Source organism: Mustela erminea, chromosome 7 (assembly GCF_009829155.1).
Source record: "Mustela erminea isolate mMusErm1 chromosome 7, mMusErm1.Pri, whole genome shotgun sequence".
Classification (NCBI taxonomy): Eukaryota; Metazoa; Chordata; class Mammalia; order Carnivora; family Mustelidae; genus Mustela; species Mustela erminea.
Genome location: NC_045620.1, coordinates 27,681,024 through 27,702,564, shown reverse-complemented (window position 1 = coordinate 27,702,564; position 21,541 = coordinate 27,681,024). Strand labels below are relative to the sequence as shown.

Here is a 21,541-nt window from a genome sequence, read left to right as displayed (position 1 = left end):
TTGGGATGATGCACTGAGGGGGCAGTGCCTTCAGGAGGACTTCCTGGCAAAGGCAAGACTCGGGTCGGAGGACAGGCCTCACTCTTCCAAGCCAGCTTGGGCCAGGGTTGCTACGGAGCTCAGAAACTCCAGGTGGAGGCCCAGGCCTCTGTCCAGGGAGGCAGGCCACATGCCTGGTTTGCCTTGGAGCTGAGTTGGCCTCAGTACAATGAGGGCTTTGTCTCAGTTGTCCCTGATCCTACCTCACCTCCCTCCTCTTGCGCTCCCTCTTCTTTCCTCCCTGGCCAGGGGTGCTGGGAAGGGGACAGCGTTTGTACCTGGATGGACCCAGTGGTCTCTGGGGAGCCCAGAGCCGGCCATTCCTCTGGGACAGAGGCGGAAGTGGCATTTCCCCTGCTGAGATGGGACCTTGTAGGCGGGCTCCCTTGTGGGAGGGCAGAAGCCACCCAGGCCCAAAGGGAGCCGCCTCTCCAGGATCCTACTCAGAAGTTGGTGTGCTTTCTCCAGTCCTCCCTCCTCCCCTTCCGGGCCCCAGAGAGGAGGCAGGTTGCCATGGTGCATGTGTCGCCTGTGCCGCCTGCCTGCTCCCAGAGTCCCCCAGCCCTGCGCCCAGGCAGCCAGAGCCGGCTGCTCAGAAGGGAAGGTGCGAGGGAACCCCTCACTGCGGGGGCTGGGTTGAGAGTCTCTTTCATCCTTTCAACACCAGAGTAAAGGCAGGCCTTCCCTCCAACCTCCTCCACTTCCCCATCCTGCCTGCACCATGACAACACCCACCCGGCAGGTCCCCAAAGGCCTACACTGGGGGTCCAAGGGACACAGTGGGATCCAGGGAACAGGAGACAAAAGGATGCAGAAATAGAGCCAAACAGATCTGGGCTCAAATCCCAGCTCCGTCCCCTAGGTGCCTGCCTTGGGCAAGTCATACCCCTTCTCTGCATCTCAGCTTCCTCATCTGTGACAGAAGGCACCTCGTGGCCTACTGTAGCTGGGGCTTGGCCCAGCACCGTACACACTCATAAGTGGGACTCGCCCGCATCTTGGAAGTTGATCGTTGCATCACAATGCCAGCTTCAAAACAGAAACACAGTCAGGGCATTACGTGGCCTCTGAAGGGTCAGAGAAAGCGTCTCCAAAAAGAAATTTACACTGGGTCTTGAGGGATGAATATGAGTTTGTCAGTCAGAGAAAGCAAATGGAAGGGAAGGAGAAGGCTGGGCAGAGGCAGTGAGTTGTTCAATGGCATGGCAGCCGAGGAAACCAGGGCGCCTGGTGAGGTCAGAGGCACAGTGAGGGTGGGGCTGCAGGATGAGGCAGTGCCACGCCACACAGAGCCACCTAAGCCAGGATCGTGGGCAACAGGAAGCCAAGGAAGGGCCTTGGAAGGGGGAGGGACGCGATCGGACTTGAAGTTTAGAAGGTCCCTGAGGTGGGGGGGCCTTTATGGAATGTGGCTAGGCAGGGAGACCAGGTGGGTTATCGAGCCCTCCCAGGTGAGAAGTGAGAAGAGCCATGGTCAGGGAGGCAGCAGAAGCAACAGAGATGAGGCCATGGAACCTCAAAGTGCATCAGGGGCCCCAATTAGGTAAAAATTGGGCACTACTCTTGATTCTGGCATTTAAGGCCCGCTTCTCTATACCCCTGCGCTGTGTTCTCAGCGGCCCTCTGGGAAGTGTCCGTCAGTCTCTCCTGCAGCTCTGCCCGGGCTGTCAGTCCAGCCTGCAGCCTGCTCCCTGCCCTGTCCTCATGCACACATCACGTGCCTTCTGCAAGGCTGTGCCTCGCTGTCCTCGCCCCTGGACTTCTGCCCTCATTCACGGTCACGACCACTCAGCATGCATGCCCTGGGGGGAATCTCAGGGAACAGCACCCTCTGGGGAGTTCATAAAAACAAACACAATCAACACACAACTCTTAGTAACACAGTGGTTTAAGCAGGCACATCTGGGAGGCCAAGAGTTGGATTAGATGGTCTCTAGGACACTTCTGGGTCCAGCCTTCTCTGATTCTGGGCTGTTAAGGAAATGATGGACTTTCAATGAATGCTTTTTTCTCTTTCCATTACTAGGGCTCCTGGGTTTCAGCTTCCACCCCTGCAACCTGAGAAAGCTGCACTCTTCAAAGAGACATTGGCCTTTTACTCAGTGTCATGGGCGAGAAACCAGGCACTTGCATTTAATCTCGTGTTCTAGCTAATTGAAAGTCCCCTACTAGAAATGATTTTTTTTTTTTTTTTTTTTTTTTTTTTTTGCAAAGACTCGGCCATCAATAGAAGAAGAAAGCTATCCTGAAATCCAAGGGAACAGAACAGCCTGTGTCTCATGACTCAAGCCTCTGACAGCTGCGGAGAGCAGAGCCTTGCAATCGACAGAACAGAACTTGGGAGGGGTCCTCTCTCTGCCAAGACAACACGATAAGGCGGAACATTCCTCCCGTCAAACAGCAGAGTGCCTGGTGCTCCTCGAATGCCAAAGCCAGGAGAAGCAGGAGGTGGAAGTCTGGCCCGGGTCTGTGCCAGCAGCCATGCTCTGTGTCTGCCTCGGAGGATTAGTGTATACCAGGGCTCTCCACGGCCGAGGACCTCACCAGCCCCTGCGGTTGTCCACACCCTCAGAGAAACTGAGGACCTTTCTCCCTGAACTTGGGAAGTGGGCAGCGGTGGCATTTCCCCAGCTCACTGCCTGTGCCCTGCGCCAGCTGCTCTTGGCACTGGACCTGGAGATGGGAGCCTCTGGGTTCCTTCTCACTGTGGCCACCCCAGCATGGCAGCTGGACAGACAGACCCACGACCTGGCCACTACGCAAGGCCAGAGGGACGGCGCTGAGGGCTGCGATGGCCACTCCACAGTGGCCTTCAGGAATTAGACTTGGATTACAGACCTTGGCATATATCAAACCCCGTGGTTTGCAAACCATCGGGAGAATTTGCCTCTGGGGTGTGTGGGGTGGGCTCAGGCCTCCTTCCCTGCTTTACCTGTAGCAATTCCCCCACTCCCAGCATCTGCTCTACACGTGCAAGGTCTGCAGTCAGACTGCTGCTCTAGCTAACAATATTTCACAGTTTAAAATCTACGTACTGTGTATTTTCCACAGGGAGCCAGTTCACGTCTAGAAGAATGGATGCTATCACCAAAAAGAAGGACTATAACCAGCATGGGGGCAGGAGGGGAGAAGCTAGAGCTCTTGTGCCCTGCTGATGGGAATGCAGGGCAGCCATGGGAAAATTGGTGGGGGGGGGCATTTCCCCAAAACATTAACTGTAGAGTTACCACAGAACCTAACAATTTCCCTGATAGGTAGATGCCCCGAAGAACAGAAAACAGGAACTCACACACCAACTGGTTTAGGAATAGCAGCACTATTCACAGTGACCGAAAGGAGGAAACCAACCCAGGAGTCCGCCAGTGTCCAGTGACTGGATGAACTGAACATGGTACATACGGCGAATGGCAGGACGGACACCTGCCACAACATGGGTGAGCTGTGAAATATGCCAAATGAACCACAAGCCGGACACAACAGGCCACACATTGTCTGAAACCATGGATATGAAATGTCCCTAGCAAGCAAATCTGCGGAGACCCGAAGTGAATCAGTGGTTGCCAAGGGCTGGGAGAAGGAGAAAGAGGGCCTGATGGATAGCGGGAGGCTCTTTTGGGGAAGATGAAAATGTCCTGGAACTAGGTCGTAGTGACAGATCACAACTCTGTGAATATATAAAACCCCCCTGAATTATACATTTTTTAGAGGTGTTCCTTTTCAAATTAATTTATATTCAATTAATTAACATATAGTGTATTAGTTTCAGAGAATCTAGTGATTCATCAGTTGCTTATAATACCTTGTGCTCATTATGTCACCTGCCCGCCTTAATGCCTGTCACCCAGTTACCCCATCCCCCTACCGATCTCCCCTCCAGCAACCCCCAGTTTGCTCCCTAGAGTTAAGAGTCTCTTATGGTTTGTCTCCCTCTCTGCTATCATGTTATTTTACTTTTCCCTCCCTTCCCCTATGATCCTCTGTTTGGTTTCTTCGATTCCACATGTGAGTGAGATCAAACGATCATCGATCATCGTCTTTCTCTGATTGACTTATTTCACTTTGCATAATATCCTCTAGTTCTATCCAGGTCGTTGCAAATGGCAAGATTTCTCTTTTTTGATGTCTGAGTAATATTTCATTGTCTGAACAGTACATTTTAAAAGGGTGGATTTTATGGTGTATGAATTTTTATCACAATAAAAAAACACATTTTTTAAACCTACATTATGTGTGTATATATGTTAAATGAACAGACAGGCCTGGTCCAAAAAAAGGGGAACTTGCATACAGTGGCTCAGCCAGGTGCCATGGGGTGGGAACTAGAAGCAGCCCACGGCCCTTTGCCTGACATCAGTCGGCTGGCCCTGGGCCCTTTCCTGGAGCTCCTGACTCTGGGTCAGCCCGGAGGAGACAGGAGACAGAGTCTGGCCCTTTGGAAGTTCTGTGCCGCCACCAGCCCATCTGATTCTTGCTTGTCCCCCATGCAGGGAGGCCGAGTGGACACCGGTCTGTCTGACGTGTGGGAAACCCGAAGCCGAAGAGGTAGCAAGACTGCCCAAGGTCACACGTTGGATTTATAGGCCGTCGGCGCCTGCATTTCTACCGCATCAGAAGGTCTCATAATACAATGCAACTGGGACACATATAATTACGCTGCACAAGAGAGGAGAAATCTGCTTTCCCAGAAGACTCTGAGACACTGTGGAGGAGAGGGAGTGCGAGGTGCTTCTGTAAGCTTGGACACCACCAGAACAGGAGGTAAGCAGAGGAAGGAACAGCATTAAAAAAGAAATTTCTCATGTGCCTCTCCCCGTAACCAGTGTCTCTCCCCGCACCCCCCAGAACCCTGACTGTGGGTAAAGGAGAAGCCCTCACGTGAAGACCACCTTTCTCCCCTCCCAGCAGCCCTGACATCCTGCCCCTATGCCGGGCTGCTGAGTGAGCCCTCCTCCACTGAGGGGCCCTCAGCTACTTCCGGCCACCTTGTCTGGTCCCTCTTGGTGACCTTGAATCTCAGCCATAGTGCATTTGGTGGGAGTCACCCTTCTGACCCCACCCTTCTGTCTAGGACCCAGCCCAGGGAGTGGATGGACAGACAGATGGAGGGCTGGGGACATCCTAGGCCATGGGAGGATGGAGCTTTTCTGGCTTTTCCTACCACAGCCTCCCAAAGGGAGATCTCTCTTTTCCCTTCTTCAGACAGTCTTTGTTCTACCACCACCTCGGGAGTGACTCTGGAATTCCTGGCGCCCTCTCCCAGGCCAGCCACCCTGGGGTGGGCTCCCATGTGGGCAGGGGGCAGCAGGGGCACACCAGTTTCTGTCCCCGACCCCCCAGCTGCTCAAGGGCTGCCTGTCTGCAGACACGCACGGGGGGGAGGTAGGGGAGCCAAGGGGCTCTGGTGCTGGCCTAACTTGGTGGCCACTTGGCAAGTGACTCTGGCAGATGGAGGCCCTCAGCGACCTTGGCTGTAGCATATGCTCTCCTGGGCTTCCTGGCTGATAGAGCTGTCAAGCCTGAGCTTGGCTCCTCTCCCCAACCCCACCTCCCGAAACTCCAGCTCTAAAGCGCCAGAGGAAGGGGAAGATGGCGAAGCCTCCATGTCTAGGGACTGTCCTGCTGGCCCAGGTCTTCGCCTGGCCCCCTCCCCACTCCCACATTTACTCCCAAGTACCAACAGGGTGAACTTGCTCTCAGAAGTCCAGAATGGGAGGGATCCGGGGTAGACTTTGTCACGACCTATCATTGTGCAGCGAGAGAACCCCCAGCCCTTGCCCTCATTTGAATCCAGGCAGAAGTTCTAGAAAATAAGAACGAAGGGTAGCTTTCTGGGTAAAGAAGTCATGGAAGGGTAAGAGGTAAGACCACGTACGTCCCACTCAGTTCAGGGCAACTCACAATAGCACATGGTAAAACAAACATCAAAACCGGGGAGGGCAGAAGGGAGTGACACAGCCTGATGACAACGCACTGTGGATGAGGTTCAGAAGCAGCTCTGAGCTTCCTGGCCACCAATGCAAAACAAGAAATTATGCCCAGTCTTCTCGTTCTCACGGTTAAAGAAGAGCAAGAAGCAGACCGGTTCTTCAGGAGACATAAAGATCTTGAAATGAATACTACAAGAGACACCTCTGCATGGGATTTGCAGTGGGGAAGGACTGCCCGTTGGGAAACCTGCAAGTTCAAGGAGGGACAAGCCCTCAGAGCCTACACGGGGCACCCTGTGTGTGCCGGTGCTCCACTGATGGGAGGCTGAAGGACACATAAACACATACGGGACACAAGGACCGAAGGGATGTGGGCCTGTCATCCCCTCTGCTTGGGATCACAGCCCCTTTCCATGGAGAGCCCCTCCCGCTCTGAGATCACACGGTGTCCATCTTCCTGGGAACCACATCAACCCCAGCTGTCTCTGGCTCTCCCTCCCTCCCTCTCTCACTCTCCCCAGCATTGCTTCACAATTCAGTCCAACTGCCACTCTTTCCTAAGCAGAAAACCACAGATTTGTCAAAGGCCACAGTGTGACCTGTGGGAGAGGGGACACGAGACCAAGGTGGGCCAGCTGATTCCCACCCCACCAGCCATCCTGGGCGTGCCGCTCCTGCTGGGAGCCAAGTCTCATCCATCTCCGTGAAGCTCCTGGGGGCTGCGCAGGGGGACACTAGTCCTATTGGCCCAAGGAGGGGGACGCTAGTCTGGCCGAACCGGTCCTGTTTGAGCCCAGGAGCCACACCCCGCCATGTTAGCATGCTTCCTCTCTCCTCCCAGGCCCCCTTTCCTTCCCAGCGGCTGGCTTCCCTGCCATCCTCAGCAGATGATCCCTGTCTGACTGATTTCCAGTGGGCATTGCTCATGTCAGGCCCAATTCTTTCATGGTCGCTCAGGTGGGGGGCCTTTGGGAGGGGCCGGGTATGGCTCACACTTGCTAACGGAGGGTGGGTAATTATAAACACTTCTCTCAATGAGTCTTCCCTCTCTGGAGGAGCTGCGCCACCCCTTCATTTACTGAAAACAAGCAGTTAAAAATGCCTTAGAAGGGGGTACCTGGGTGGCTCAGTGGGTAAAGCTTCTGCCTTTGGCTCAGGTCATGATCCCAGGGTCCTCAGTTCGAGCCCTGCATCGGGCTCCCTGCTCGGCAGGAAGCCTGCTTCTCCTTCTCCCACTTCCCCTGCTTGTGTTCCCTCTCTTGCTGTGTTTCTCTCTGTCAAAGAAATAAAATCTTAAAAAAAAAAAATGCCTTAAAAGGGAGATTCTGTGACCATCTGTTTGACTTTGAAAGTCCTTTGAATGGTTAAAGGTTAAGAGGCTTAGTCTAAAAGGCAGGAACCATGACTTTGGCCTCCAATATAGCTGGATTTGAATTCCAAACTCCATCACCATCTCTGGGACAGTAGGACTTGACTTCTCTGAGCCTCAGTTTCTTTAGTAAAATGGGGCTACTTCCAGTTGTTGCGCATGGTCAGCGAGAGGGCCACGACATGGCTAGCAGGAGCCCAGCGTACACAGCATTCCACAAACAGGAGTCATTATTTACCAGCCTGGATCTAGTCTTAATTCTGGTGTTATTCAGACACATTACATCTTCACCCCAGTCCAGAATCTAATCTGAAATATTATAATAGCTAGTATCTCAGGGGTCCCTGACCACAGAATCATTTGTAGACACTTAGTCCAGTGCATAAAGAAAAAAAAAAGTCACAAACCAATCCTTGTCTACCAAACTGCAGAATTTCAGGACATCGCCGCTTTGATCTAATGGACGGTCTTAATAATGAACATGTCCAAAATATGAGCTCCTGCTCTGGATGTGAGGCCTCCCTGCTCCCTCTCTGGCCCAAGCCAGCAGCTCCCTCTGGGGAATGCACCCATCAGTACCAGAGGGCCTTTTGTAGTATGACTCTGGTCCTGCTGCTTCCCTGCCCAAAACCTTTCCCAGTGGCCCATGTTGGAATGGAAGCCGAAGTCCTCACTCTGGCTCATGCTGAGCCCTGCAGTCTTCTCCCTCCTCCCTCTGACCTTCACCTCCTGCTCCCCTCACGCCCGCTGCCCCAGCCACACTCCTTCTCAGGGCCTTTGCACAGGCTGTTCTCTCTGCCTGGAAGTTTCTCCCCAATCTCTGCCTGTGTATTCTCTCTCCCCCTGTGGGTCTTTACTCCAAGGCCACCTTCTCAGTGAACCTGCCTCGACCACTTTGTTCGAATAAAATACAATCCTTCCTCCCCAGCACTCCTTCTTTCTGCTCATGCATTTTTTCCATAGTTCTTAGCAACAGATAGTTCTATGTTACTTTATTCCCAGAATATAAGCTCCAGGAAGGTAAGGAAGTCTATGCATTTTGTTCTTTATATAATTCTCAGCACCTAGATCAGTGCCTGGCACATCGGAGGCCCTCAATAAATATTTGCTGAATAAGCAGGTTGATGTCATCATCCAAGTATGTGCAGGCTTCTTAGCAAATCAAAATGGGGTGGGAGGGAAGCTCCATGGCCCTGGGTTAATATTATTATATTATATTATATTATATTATATTATATTATATTATTATAGTTCTTTGTACACATGGTGTACAAAGAGGGCTTGTCTTTCCTGCTTGACCATGAGCCGAAAGTTACCTGAATCATCAGGGTGTAGCAGGGACTGGAGGGCAAAACCCTTAATAACCACACCTGAGGGGAAAGGATGAAAGCCGTCACTCAGCACCCAGCCAGGCCCTCCGGGGAGTCCTGGGGGCTCCACATTTATGCTCGCAATTCACACTTACATCCCCCTACGGCTTAGGGAGTGTCCTCTCCATTTTACCACCAAGGAAGCTCAGACTCAGGGGACCCACTGATAGGTATGAGGTGGCAGTGCTGGGAGGGGGGTGCCCAGGACCAGTGCAGCTCCCCCTCCAAATTACATCTCCGCACCAGAAAGCCCAATTAGTTGTGCCAACAACTCCTAATCCTGGTAGCAGTGTGCACACGTACTCCCACTCCGAGTGTGCTCAGCTCCAGGTACCCAACATTCCCGTTAGCCCCTGCCAGGTCCCCTCCAAGGGCATGATGGTCACGTACAGGGCCAACTTCCTTGTGGGCATGTGAGGTTCATCATGGTCACGATGATGAAGCCAGGCTGTGTAGGACAACTGCCAAGTTCTGTACCCAGCCCACAAGCCACAGCAGGGGCAGTTTCTGGCAGGCAGCAGGGCCGAGCCTTTTAAAGCCCATGTATCAGCCTAGGGCCCAGGAGAGCCCCTTAGGTCCACCTCTTCCTAGCAGACTGGCCTTCCTCCTCTGACAGGGGTGGGCCTCCTTCTGCCTAGCCTCCTCTCCGTTGGTAGACTAGGAGTCCAGGAACCAGACAGCCAAAGCCAGAAGATGTCGGAGACGGGTAGCCCACAGGCCATATCATCATGCCTGTGGACCGCTTTCCCTCGGCCTGCATATGTATGCGTTTTCATCTGAGTTGACATTAATAGATTGAGACATTTTGTATTTTTTAAAAATCCAGATTTCTGGCTTGTCTCTCTTGTCTGCATTCCTGCATGGCTCTGACCCACTGAGGCTGGGAGGCCGTTCCTTTTGGCTAGTGTTCTTATCCGTGCTCTTGCTCTCACACCTGGGCTGTTTTGCTTGTGCTATCTGCCTGGCATTGGACTTTGGAACCTCTGGTCTAGTCCAATCTCTCTTTACAGGTAAGTGGGGGGTGGGTGGTGTGTCCAAGGCCCCAGGTCAATCAGTGGTGGAGCCAGGACTCGAACCCTAGGCCTGAAGCTTTGCATCCCGGGCGCTGAGAGGCACAAGGAGGCTGGGAACCCGAAGAATGAGGACGTGGACTGAGGGGGAGATTTCGTTCAGCTAGAGGCTGCTGGGGCCAGAGAGCTAAAGCAGAGAACACCTGCTCTGCCTGCTGTCAGGAGAAGGCGCTTCTCCCCACCTGCTGGCCAGCTGACCTTCCCCACCCTGTAAAATAAACTCCTGCACAGGCTTTGTTGACACAGTGCTCTCAGGTGTCCCTCTCACCTGTCCTGTCCCATTCCCCACCTCCCCCACCCCCACCTCGAAGGCAAAGATCTTCAGAATCATAAGGGAGGGTAGGGGGTGCTGGCATACCCAGCAGGGGCTTAGTCCTGGGGCAAAACCTCGTTCTTAGCAGAGAATCCACTGTGAGCTTTACCTTCCTCATCTGAAAAATGGGATATCCGTTGGCAGAATTTAATTAGGTAACGGCCCAGTGAACACTAGTTTCTTTCTCTTATTTTATAAACCAAGGACCTGGAGACAAGTGAATGATTCATTCCAAGAAGTTCATGGAATTGAAAGGGACTCCCTTAGCTTCCGCTGGATAATTTTAAAAGGTTAAATATAGTTATATTTGTGAAGGTATTTATTATAGTTATAAAAGTAGCACAATTTAAAAAAAAAAAAACCTTCCAGTTTTGCTACTCAAAGATAAACTCCTGTTTAATTTCATTGCCATTTCCTCCAGTTTTTTTCTAAGCACAGAAAAACATGGTTTTGAGGGGAGGTGGGAAATTATTTTTACGTCGTTATAAGCATGGTATATATGCACCTTTATAGCTTTTAAAAATTTAACGTGGTTTAAGAATTGCCTATGTCATGGCATGTTCTTTATAAAAAATATTTTTCCTAAAGATTTTTTTTTTAAATTAACCTCCATACCCAACGTGGGGCTCGAACTTACAACCTTGAGATCAAGAGCCACACATTCCACCGACTGAGCCAGCCAGGCGACCCTATATAAGGTATTTTATGGGCTGCACAGTTTTCCACTTCATGGGCCCATCGTGGCTAAGTTAACGTCCTCCCTTGTTGACTGTTTAGACTTTGTCACTAGCCAAAAAAAACCCAATGCTACCATACAGACCTTTGTGTATAATTGTTTTCCTCTATGCAGACCTACTTCCTCAGGATAGATCCCCAGGGGTGGGTTTACAGCCTCACCAAGTATGCTGCCAAACTGCTTTCCGAAAGGCCTGAGTGACCAGATGATTCTCTCCCTCGTCGCACATGCACATCAGCTGTGTTTCCTACTTGACGAAACCACTGGCGCTCAGCTCTGCCTCTTAAAAGGCAAGAAGTTCAAGCTCAAACAGGAATTATCTGCAATGATCTTTCAGTGTTTCTTCAACTTTGGGCCAAGTATCTTCACCCACATGGGGCAAGGGGGAAACTTCAGGAGGCAACAAGTTCAGGAGCGGCCTGGCTCCAAGCAGGACTGAAATCAGTCCCCCGGAGCCTCTCCTCTCTGCTGACGACAGCGCTTCTTCCCCATGTGGCAGCTGTGTCGGGTGGCTTCAGTCCACCTTCACCCAGCCTCTGCTGTGTGCTGAGTGCTCCCTAATGGCCCAGGACTCCCACTTCACAGTTCCTGCCAGTGAGGGGCTATGACTGGAGGGAGGGGGCGAGTCCCTTTGCAGAACTCAGGAGAGGGACCTGTGAGCAGTGAGCGGGGCTCTGAAGGATGGGTGCAGAGCTGCATTCCAGATGCCGGTGAGGGGGGCGGGGGTGGGGCCAGCAGGAGACAGAGGAGGACAGCTCAGGGGCAGCGGCACAGGGGAGTGGAGGGGGAGCGGCACAAGGGAGTGGAGGGGGAGGCTGGGCACAGGCGGAGGGCCTTTGGAGCCTAGGAGTTCTGAGCAGAGGAATGACAAGGTTGGGTTCATCTTATAGAAGCTGATGCTGTCCCAGCTGTGCTGGGGACGGGCTGGAGAGGGAGGGGGAGGGGCATCAAGAGACCCTAAAGGGGAGCAGAGGAGAGGGAATGAGAGCAGCAAAGATGACTTTCCAAGAAACTGAGGATGAAGGCTCCTGAGGGCACAGAAGAGAGGGACAGTGGGGAATGAGGGCACGGGGAGAAACGTGGTGGAGCCCAGGTGTCTGGGTAGGTTTGGCAGGGGAGGCGGGCAGACACCACTCACCACTTGCCCAGTGTTCACTCTCCCTCTTGGTCACAGGACCCTAGTGTGGGTCAGGGGTGGCGACTGCACAACTGACCCACAAAAGCCTGCAGAGCAGCCTCGGCAGTACCAGTGAGCCGCAGCACCCAGCCTGGGCTCGAGAACGTGACCATAGGTCTCTTAGCCCACAAAGGCCCAAAGAGGAGTGGGCCTCATACTTCCGGCGGCTCGGATCTCCCTAGGAGCCAGGGACATGGTGGGTTCCGATTCAAGGCCTAGCAGACACCTGCTGACAGAAGTCAGGCAACCTAACAGAATGATCCGGGAGTCCTAAGAACCCCACGAGCTCACCGTGTACTGGGAAAGCAGCCCAGAGAGGGGCCACCTCTCCTGGGACACAGCCTGACACAGTGTCAGCAGCTGGGACCCTCAGCTCTGCCAATGACTGACTCATGAGCCTCAGGGCACAGCTCCCTTGACCTCTTGGTACCTCAGTCTCCCCATCTGTAAAATAGAGAAAACACTTTCTACCCGATGGAGTGGCTGTGCTAAGTTGGCAACTGCCTTCCTCGCCAGCCTGCTTCTCATCACATCTGAGCCCACCCTGTGAACTCATACTTTTGCCGATGCAGTGCCCTCTGCCCAGAAAGCCCTTCCAAGCTCTCCTCATCCTCCTCATCTTCCAGGCTCATCTCGAGCAGGGATGCCTGCGTGTAGCTTCACAGAAGCTGGAGATCCCCCCTGCTCTTGGGGAGCCCCTTGGTCACGCTCCCTGCAGAGCACTTCTTACACCACAGAAGGTAGGCTGTTTGCACACAGGCTCGCCTGTGGACCACAGTCTTCCACCTTCTGAGGGTTTCTAAGCCTGTGCATGAGCGCGCACACACACACATACACACACACACACACACACACACAGGCATCTGGTGTAAGCAGCAGGCATGCTCATGGCTAGTGGTGGGAGGCCCTGGCAGAAGAGGTGATGAGGCCTTCAAGCAGACATGGCCCAGCCCAGAGCAAAGCAGGAAAGGCTGCCCAGGGCTGTTCCAGCCAGCACAGCCCTAGACTCGGCCCAGGGCGGAGCCAGCAGACCTTCCTTAGTGGATACACAGCTCTCCCTCCTCTGTCTCCCAAAGGCTGCTTGGTGGCCATAGATCACGCCCACACATATTCCATGTCCTTGGAGCTGGACGGCTAGATAGAGAGCTCCAGGCCTGTCACTCATGAGCTGTGCCCACCTTACAGACCAGGTGAGGGTGGCTCAGGAAAGTTCCCTGACTTGACTAGGGTCAAAGAACAAAAGGCACAAGGTACCCCTTCCTCTTGAGATCAGAGGTCTGTGTGGACTCTGATGCCCCACCCCATGGGATCTCAGGGACCCAGAAGCTGTTGTGATGTGTGACCTTTAAGAACTCTAGGAGCTGTCCTTCTGTATTCTGCATGTGGCAGAGAAGACATGAATCCAGAAGCAGGAGTCCCTCAGGAAGCCAGTCTCCCTCAGAACCTTTCTCTCTGTCTCTGTCTCTTTCTCTCTCACCCACATGTGCACATTGAATCTGTAACTCCCACTGGGCCTGCTAGGGCAACAGACACATATTTGACAAAGAACTTGCATCCAGAATGTATAAAGAAGTCTCACGGCTCAGTAAGAAGAAGACAAACAACCAAATGATTAAATATTAAAAGTGGGCAAAATGTTAGAACTGAAATTTCAAAGAAGCTATATGGATGGCAAATAAGCACACGAAGATGTTTAACAGCATGTGTCATTAGGAAAATGCCAATTAAAGCCATAAAGAGATCCCACTGCACACCTATCGGAATGGTTAACAGGGAGAAGACGGACCACACTGAGGGCTGGCGAGGTGGCGGGTCTGAAGATGGGATTATAGAATGGTACGGCCACTCTGGAGATCCTCGGGAGGTTTTGCCGAAGAGGACGGGAAAGTATTATCTACACAAAGACATACACACTCGCACACAGCAGCTGCATTTGTGATAGAAAAAAACTGGGAAGAGACCCAACTGTCCATCCATCAGCAACGGAAAGGATAAACTGTGTTTTTTCTTCATCCACACAATGGAATACTACTCAGCAATAAAAAGGAATATATTGAAAATCGCATGAATCCCAAAATAATTATGCTAAGTGAAAGAAGCCAGACCCCCCCAAAAACAACCAAAAACGCACACACTGTAGGATTCCATTTTATATAAAATTCTAGAAAATGCACAGTCATGGACAGCAATAGAGAGCACATCAGTGGCTGTCTGGGTATGGGGGAGGTGTGAGAGGGAGGACTTACACAAAGGGGCAAGAGGAAACTTTCGGAGATGATGGGTTTGTTCGTTATCTTAACTGTAGTGACGATCCACACTGTGTCAAAACTTACCAAACCGTACACTTTAAATATGGGCAGCTTGTTGCCTGTTGACTACATTTCCATAAAACTGGGAGAAGGAGAAAGAGGGGAAGCGGTGGGGGAAAGAGAAGGAGAAGCAACCCCAGCAAGGAGTAGTGTTTCTCAGGAGGCCAGGCACACGCGCACGTGCGCGCCCACACGCACACATACAGACACTGAGTACAAAACTGCCATTTGGCCTCTAAGGGTCTCTCAACCCAGGATTCTGGCCAAAAGGGACACCCAGTTACTTATCATTTGCTCATAACTTTTCCAGGACTCCCGCCCCACCCCCCATGTGTGTGTGGCTCGAGCTGGGCCCTGGAGCTTTGAAGATGAAGTTCCTTTTGCCAGCCATGGTGCGGCTGCCCCAGAATTTGGCCTCGACCCTGAGCCGCATGCTTCAGACACACTAGCCAGGTTCCCTTCACCCCATCTGAGGTCCTTCTCTGCTCTAGGCTTTGCACCCCAGCAAAGGCCAGCTTTCTCTCTGTGCCGGCCATGTGGCTGGGCTGTACATGCAGAGGGCACTCGTGGCCCGGCCCTCAGCACAATCTAAGCAGACAGCAGCAGACCTCGGCAGCAGGGCCACCGTGGCTTCCAAAGAACGGGACCTGCCCCCCATCTCCCGCACCAAGCTCCTCACGCCTGTCTCTCAAGTGTGGCTTCTGTGCCAGGCCTCACAAGCTGCCAGCCAAACCCCCTCTTTGGAAGATGCCGACCCAGCTTCCAGAGCCCCTGTGGCAGGGAGGCCTGGCCAGCACCAGCCTCAAGAGGGGCAACAAGGTGTCTGGAGGCCTCAGTCCTGGGAGACACAATCCTGACAGTGCTGCTGGAAATGGCACTGGGAGAGCCTTGGAAGCCGTGGGCCCAGAAGAAGGAGATCTCACAAAGTACCAGAGTCATTCAGCCTTGTGGACACCAGGCATCCTGGCCCAGGTCTGCGGTTCCAACCTCATCGCCTTTCCCTGCCCTCACTCTCGTTCGGCAACTATGGAGCCCTAGGGGCTTGTATCTAGAATTCACACGGGAGGATGCCCATGGAGGGCCGGCCGCAGACACATTTTAATAGACAAATGTTGCCTGGTTGGCCACATTTTAGAAACAAAAGATGTCACCAACATCCCTGTTCTTGTAAGTCAGAGGATCCTCAGAACACAGGACCAGTACACTGGCATGGCGAGAGAGATGGAGGAGGCCAGCTCTTGCCAGCAAGTGCTTGGCAGGGGGCGACAGTCCCCGACCAGCCTGGAGCCCCGTTCTGCCTCTGTCAAGACAACGGAACTTGAGGTTCCTTGCTCTCCATGTTTTATTCTGGCATCTAGACCTCCTGATGACCTTAGGAGGTAGACAGCCTCATGTCCCCATTTCACAGAATAGGAAAGAGAGCAGCGTGACTCCTGAACACAAGAACACGTCTGTGATGCACAGAGCAAAATGTGGACAGCAGAGTTTTTAATGAAGCAAAATGCATTTAATTTGGAGTACCTTTTTTTTTTTTTTCTAACTGATATTATATAGTCTTCTTGCTTTGGGGGTAGAGGTGTTAAAATGCTCTTTCTCTCACTGTACGGCAATGGTAGTAAACAGAAATCTGTTTAAGTGTCATTTGAATGTCCATCTGGCAAAATACAAAGTTGGCAAAGCTAGGCCAGATTCCCAAATGTACTGATCTTTGAAATCTAAGTCTGAGAAGCACTGCTCTCCTGTATAGCCTTCCAGTTCCAGAATGACAGCACGCTTTTCCTCTTTCTCCTGGTTCAAAAAAAAAAAAACTAAAAAAACAACAACTACAAAAAACCCTCAACAACCCACCAGTCCTAAACCATCTCTATCTTCACCTCACCCTGCCTTTGAAGTGGTGGCTTTTGAAGCAAGCCTTCCCCAAGCCCCCTCCCTCCAGCAAACCCACAGAGCCTTTGCTCATGCCTCTTGTTATATTTCTCTCATTCCTCCTCAAGTTACGGTTACCTGTATCCTACCTACACTCGTTCCCCTGAAGAGCTTATAGAACAGAAGAAAGAACTGGCCAGTCAGCACTTGAAGGACCCTCAGACACCTCCGCCTCTGCCTGTTGGTTTGTGGGTGTGAAAAAGCCAAGGCCAGGTCATCCAGGGAGTTGAGGGCAGAGTAGAGCGGAGATGAGGACCTACGGCTCCTGATGCCTGGGTGCTGGCTCTTTCCACTTCCCTAGGCTGCTTCCCAGAAACTCCCTTCTGGTTGGCTCAGCACCTTGGTTCAGAGGACATTGCTGAGCATGAAACAAATCCTGCATGAGTATGTGTCCATTTGGGTGGGCAGAGCAGCCTGAGGGACATGGGCCTCCTCTTCTGTGTAGACCCTCTGCTCCAGCTCCGTATCACTGGCATCAAGCCTTCCCTCAGCATGAGCTGCCCATCCAGTGAAGAAATGGCCCTCCAGCCCCTGGTGACCTGGATGCAGAAAGACCCCATATGGCTCAGGAATACAATCCCAATTAGGCCAGAGTTAAGATTCCAGCCTTGCTGCGTAAATTTGGGTAAATGCCTTCACCTCTCCAGGTGTCAGGTACTCCAGACAGGTGGCACACTGGGAAGAGAGATGAAGAAGTCCCCGAGCCTACTGGCTTAGCAATCTAGCACTAGACAGGCTTGCCAAGAGGAATTTCAGAGAGCCTTGCCTCCAGAAGCCTCTAAAGACAGGAAAGGTTCTCGGACTCCTGGGACAAATGGATTATTCCACTAGAGCTGTGCCAGGGTGAGCTTGAATGGTCCCTCAGACTCCATGGCCACTTTTTGTGTGGCTGGAGTCAAAAGCCAACAAATCTTTAGAACAGTCTGGAAATGTCCTAAGCTGGGTGGATAACGAGGATGATGCTGATTCATAAACTCAACTCTGAAAACAAGGATGTGACAATGGTACCATGTCTTTTGAGCCCTCCTGGCCCTCGGAATAAGAAAGGTCTTCACCCCTCTCTGACCTGCCATTACACACCTTAATCAGTATGCATCACGGCTCCTAGATGGTTTATCAGACCTGCATGTTTAGATGTTTGTCTCCTGCTCAGGTATCAGTTTCTTGAAGCGAGGGGTTACCTCTTTTTTTTTTTTTTTTTAGATTTTATTTTTATTTTTTGATAGAGATCACAAGTAGACAGAGAGGCAGGGAGAGAAAGAGGGGGAAGCAGGCTCCCTGCTGAGCGGAGAGCCCGATGTGGGGCTCGATCCCAGAACCCTGGGATCATGACCTGAACTGAAGGCAGAGGTTTTAACCCACTGAGCCACCCAGGCGCCCCTCGAGGGGTCACCTCTTACTTTCCTGTATCCCAAGCACTTAGCCCAGGGTCTGGCTAAGAAATAATAAGCAAATGCTGACCAGCGTAGACAAGGAACCCCCACCCCTTTTCTGGGACAAGGTGGCAGTTAGGTCTCTGTCCATCTGCAGGATGGAAATGCCAGCTTTCAGAGGGAGACCGGCTTACACAAAGTTACTCAGTTAACACCAGGGACCAGACTAGAGACCACCACTCTGACTCCCAGTATGGTATGCCCCCAGCTCATCAGCTGTGTGACTCTGGGCGGGGCTCTTCCTCTCTCCACCCTGGCTTTGTCTCTGGTGAAATGGGTCAAAGTCATACCGGGATTGTCGTAGAAATAAATGAAACAGAGCACAACCCATTGGGAGCACTTACACTGTGTGTCTCTCATGACTATTGTTCAGGCCCAGCAGTGAAAGGGCACCCACCACCCACCAGCAAAGCAGGGCTCATGGTGAAAGGAAGGTTTCCCACCCTGACATACATGCTCTTCAACCCAGCAAGTTCCCTGAAGTCTTCACTTTGGGGAAGCACCTGATCTCCGGTCACGATCCCTTCACTGCTTTCCCTTCTCCAAACCCCAAGGCACATGCACAAGAGCACACACAATTCACGGTGATGACAACAAAGTCTGCATGGGGTTGGGGAGTGAAACCTTTGGAAAAGCACGCGCTTCCTGGTCAGACAGACTGGTGTCATGTAACATGCTGTCCTTCCTATCTGTACCGCCACAGCCGAGTAAGTCTCTCTCAGCCTCGGGCTCCCCAACTTCCAAACAGGTATAATGTGTGACAAGGACCACCCAAGGTAAGTCATGGCCTGATAGTCCACAGATGATACTAAGAGTAATAATACTTGTCCCATTTTCATTTAACAAAATGCACATGACAAAACGTCAGATCAGAAGGGGCTTTAAGGATCAAGTCGTCCAGTCCTGTCATCTGGACTTGTCATCAGGACCCAGAGGTCCTGACTGGCCCAAGGTCACACACTGAGGCAGGGGTGGAGTGGGACCTGGGGCCTCGGTCTCCGGATTTTCTACTGCGTGTGCACTTTGGCCCACTTGCTTCTCTTCATCTGCCCCCCTCCCAATACCCACAAGCACAGCGACGGGCTGGAATCACGTTCTTCCCAACCCTCTTCCCTTCACACTCTCTTAAACCAGCAGGCACCATCTGTTTGCCAACGTCACCCCTCTCCCAGACTCACTGAGCCCCTTCCAGCCTGCCTCGAGGAGAAGATGAACCAACCGCTGGCTACTGGCATTAACACTAACGACACTATTAGTACTAGTGATTAATGGCCACTAGCAACCTGCACAGTGCCCTGGGCTTAAGAGTGCTTTTCCTACAACCCTCAACCTATTCCCGCAGTTTCTCCCTAACCTAGTGGGCTTAGGGACATAACTTCCTCAAACTCACTCAACATATACTGAGCACCTACTTTGTGCCTAGCCAGGGGCTAGAGGTTGGAGACATAGATAGGAAGAAGATAGGGCATCCATCAGGAGGCACTCACAATCTAATGGGGATTTAGGGCAGGTGGGGACACAACTTCATTTGGCCCAAATGATGCAGCAGCAATATGCCCTGCCCCAGCCTATGGGGAGGCTTCTCTATCATGCTGTCAAGAGGCAGAGTGTATCTGTGGAATACATTGGAGCAAGAAAGGGTGAGTGCTGGGCTGGAAGGACAGCAGGAGGGAAGATAAAGAATAGGAAATACAGACACCAAACACTCAACTGCCAGTCTCAGGGAGATTCTAGTGAGAGATTCCAGGGAGGGCAAGGGAGCAACAGCGGGCTCCCTATGGGATCAGGAGGCCCCAGTCCCTGACCCCTGCCAGCACACAAGATCCTGATGTTTCTCTTCCCTTAGGGACTTTGCCCTCGGATGCCAAGATTTCCCAAACCCAGTGCTGGGCTGTATATGCCTCCTTGGGACCATCATTTGCTAGAATGATGTCACGGCCCTTGCAGTGGAAATGTTGGTATCTCCTGGATGCTTCCTAGGCCCTCAGCCCAACATACTCCAGCATTCATTATCCCCTGGCAGGGATGCCATCCGCAGGGCCGTGGAAGAGATCTGTGGGGTGGGGGGCAGGGAGAAGAGGCTAAAAGCAGCCGCCCCTCTTCTCTTCCCCGAGTCTGTCTCTCAAGACCTGTGACCCTTGAACACCTACTATGTGCCAGGCACAGGCACTGTTTTAGGTGCTTCCTGACATTTCTCGTTTAATCATCACTCAGCCCTCTGAGGGCTGCCTCTTCCCAGATTTACAGATGAGGAAATTGAAGCTTGGGGATGGAAAGCAACCCCACGAAGGTCACCCCAGCAATGGAGTAGGGATGCCACTCTAGGACTGCCTAGTGCCTCCTGTTTCATGAGGCTCACAAGGTCATGTTTCACTAGAGAAGTCCAGAGTTGAAAAAGGCCAACTGAGGAAACCCCAATTATTTCATAAGCCCAGACTTAAATTCTGGGTTGCTTTCGAGGGGTCCCCCTGACATGTAAGAGCTACTTGAATGACATATCATAACTATACAGACCATTGAATCCAACTCCTGCATTTAACAGATGAACAGACAGACACCCACGCCTAAAGGATTTTAAGATGGCTACTGGGGGCCTACTAGCAGCCTAAGGGACTCAAACCCCACTCTCTGGCACTTCCTTTACACCACTGTGCCTGCAGAGACCACCTTTTCCCCCGAGAAGTTCCTCCAGTCCATCCCACACCTCCAGATGGGCAGAGGAAACAGGCAGCCTTGTGACCAGGCCTCTCCTCAGTCTGCAGGGTTGAGGAAGGGAACATGGGGCTTCCCAGGCTAGTAGGTGTTCTGCTGAGGAGCGGAGGGAGAAAGCATCCTATCCTGCAGGAGCTCCTGGAGACTGGGGCTCAGACCTCCCTCTGTAGGGGTCATGGGTATGTTTTCCAGATCTACTGCAGAGCCCTGCCCCTTCGCAGGGGGGAATGTGGTAAAGAAGCAGTCACTGGCACTTGACCTTGGGTTGGGAGGGGGGGTTCCACCCTTCTTCCATCCTTCTTCCACCCCTAGGTACCCTTGCTTTACCTCAAAAAGGGAAAGGGGCTTAAATCTTTGCTAAACGCCAGAAGAGGAAGACATTTAGGAACAGGGTGGTCCCCAAACCTCTCCTAATCGCCCACCTTGGGCATCTTCCCCGCAGTAATCAGCATCCAGTAATTAGTGATTTTCACGGTTTGGGGGTGGGGGGGAATGAAGGGAGGGTAGGAATGAGTCACGGTTAACCCCTCCTCGGCCGGTGCCCTCTGAGGGAATTCTACCGCAGCGGGCGGTCCCCAGCGGCCCCCGCCCGCCGGCCGGGCGCAGCGCAGGGTCCCCTCTCGGCGCGGCCTCGGCCTCCTCACCTGAGTCCGCTGGCGTTCCGCAGCCCGCCGGCTCGCACCGCTCCGGCCCCGCTTGGCGCAGCGCCTCTGCAGTCGCGGCTGCGGCTGTCTGGCCCTGTTCAGCAACCTGCGGCGGCGGGGGAAAACACACAGACAGGGGCGGGTGAACGCGGGCGGGGACACCGGGCGGCCGAGCCCCCCGCAGCTGCCAGCTGGGCCGCAGCAGCCAAGAAGCCTGGGGGCAGGTTGCTTGCCTGCCTGGCGCTTGGTCCCGTCTGCTTCCCGGCGCGGCCCGCGCCTCCCCTCCCCCCACCCGCTCTCGGCACTCGCCGCTGCAGTGGGCGCAGCTGGGCGGTGGGCCCGGAGGTCCCCGGGGTCCCTGTCATCACCTGCGGAGGCTTCCATGGCTTCGGCTGCCCTGCCCAGGCCGCCGACCTGCTCTCCGGAGTCCCTGCTGGAGGCGGCTCGCCAGGGCTGGGGCTGCCGGGAGGGAGGGAAAGGGAGGGTGAGGTGGATGGAAGGGACCAGCCAGTGGGC

General features: G+C 52.9%; 1 protein-coding gene across 9 annotated transcripts in view; it reads right to left on the bottom strand.

Annotated features, from left to right (window-relative positions):
- SNPH (syntaphilin) overlaps positions 1-21,541 on the bottom strand; it is a 35,446-nt gene extending 13,905 nt beyond the window's left edge. For 7 of the 9 annotated variants that reach the window (XM_032351152.1, XM_032351155.1, XM_032351151.1 and 4 more), the window contains exons 1-2: positions 21,394-21,541; positions 21,026-21,131 (exon numbers count right to left, since the gene is read on the bottom strand). Coding sequence is in view for 2 of the 9 variants with exons in the window: in XM_032351149.1 (XP_032207040.1) it covers positions 318-561 (244 nt within the window). In the remaining 7 variants the exon portion in view is untranslated. Of the gene's footprint in view, positions 1-317; positions 3,725-21,025; positions 21,132-21,393 lie in introns of those variants that run through there. The other 2 variants (XM_032351149.1, XM_032351150.1) reach the window with 2 other exon arrangements.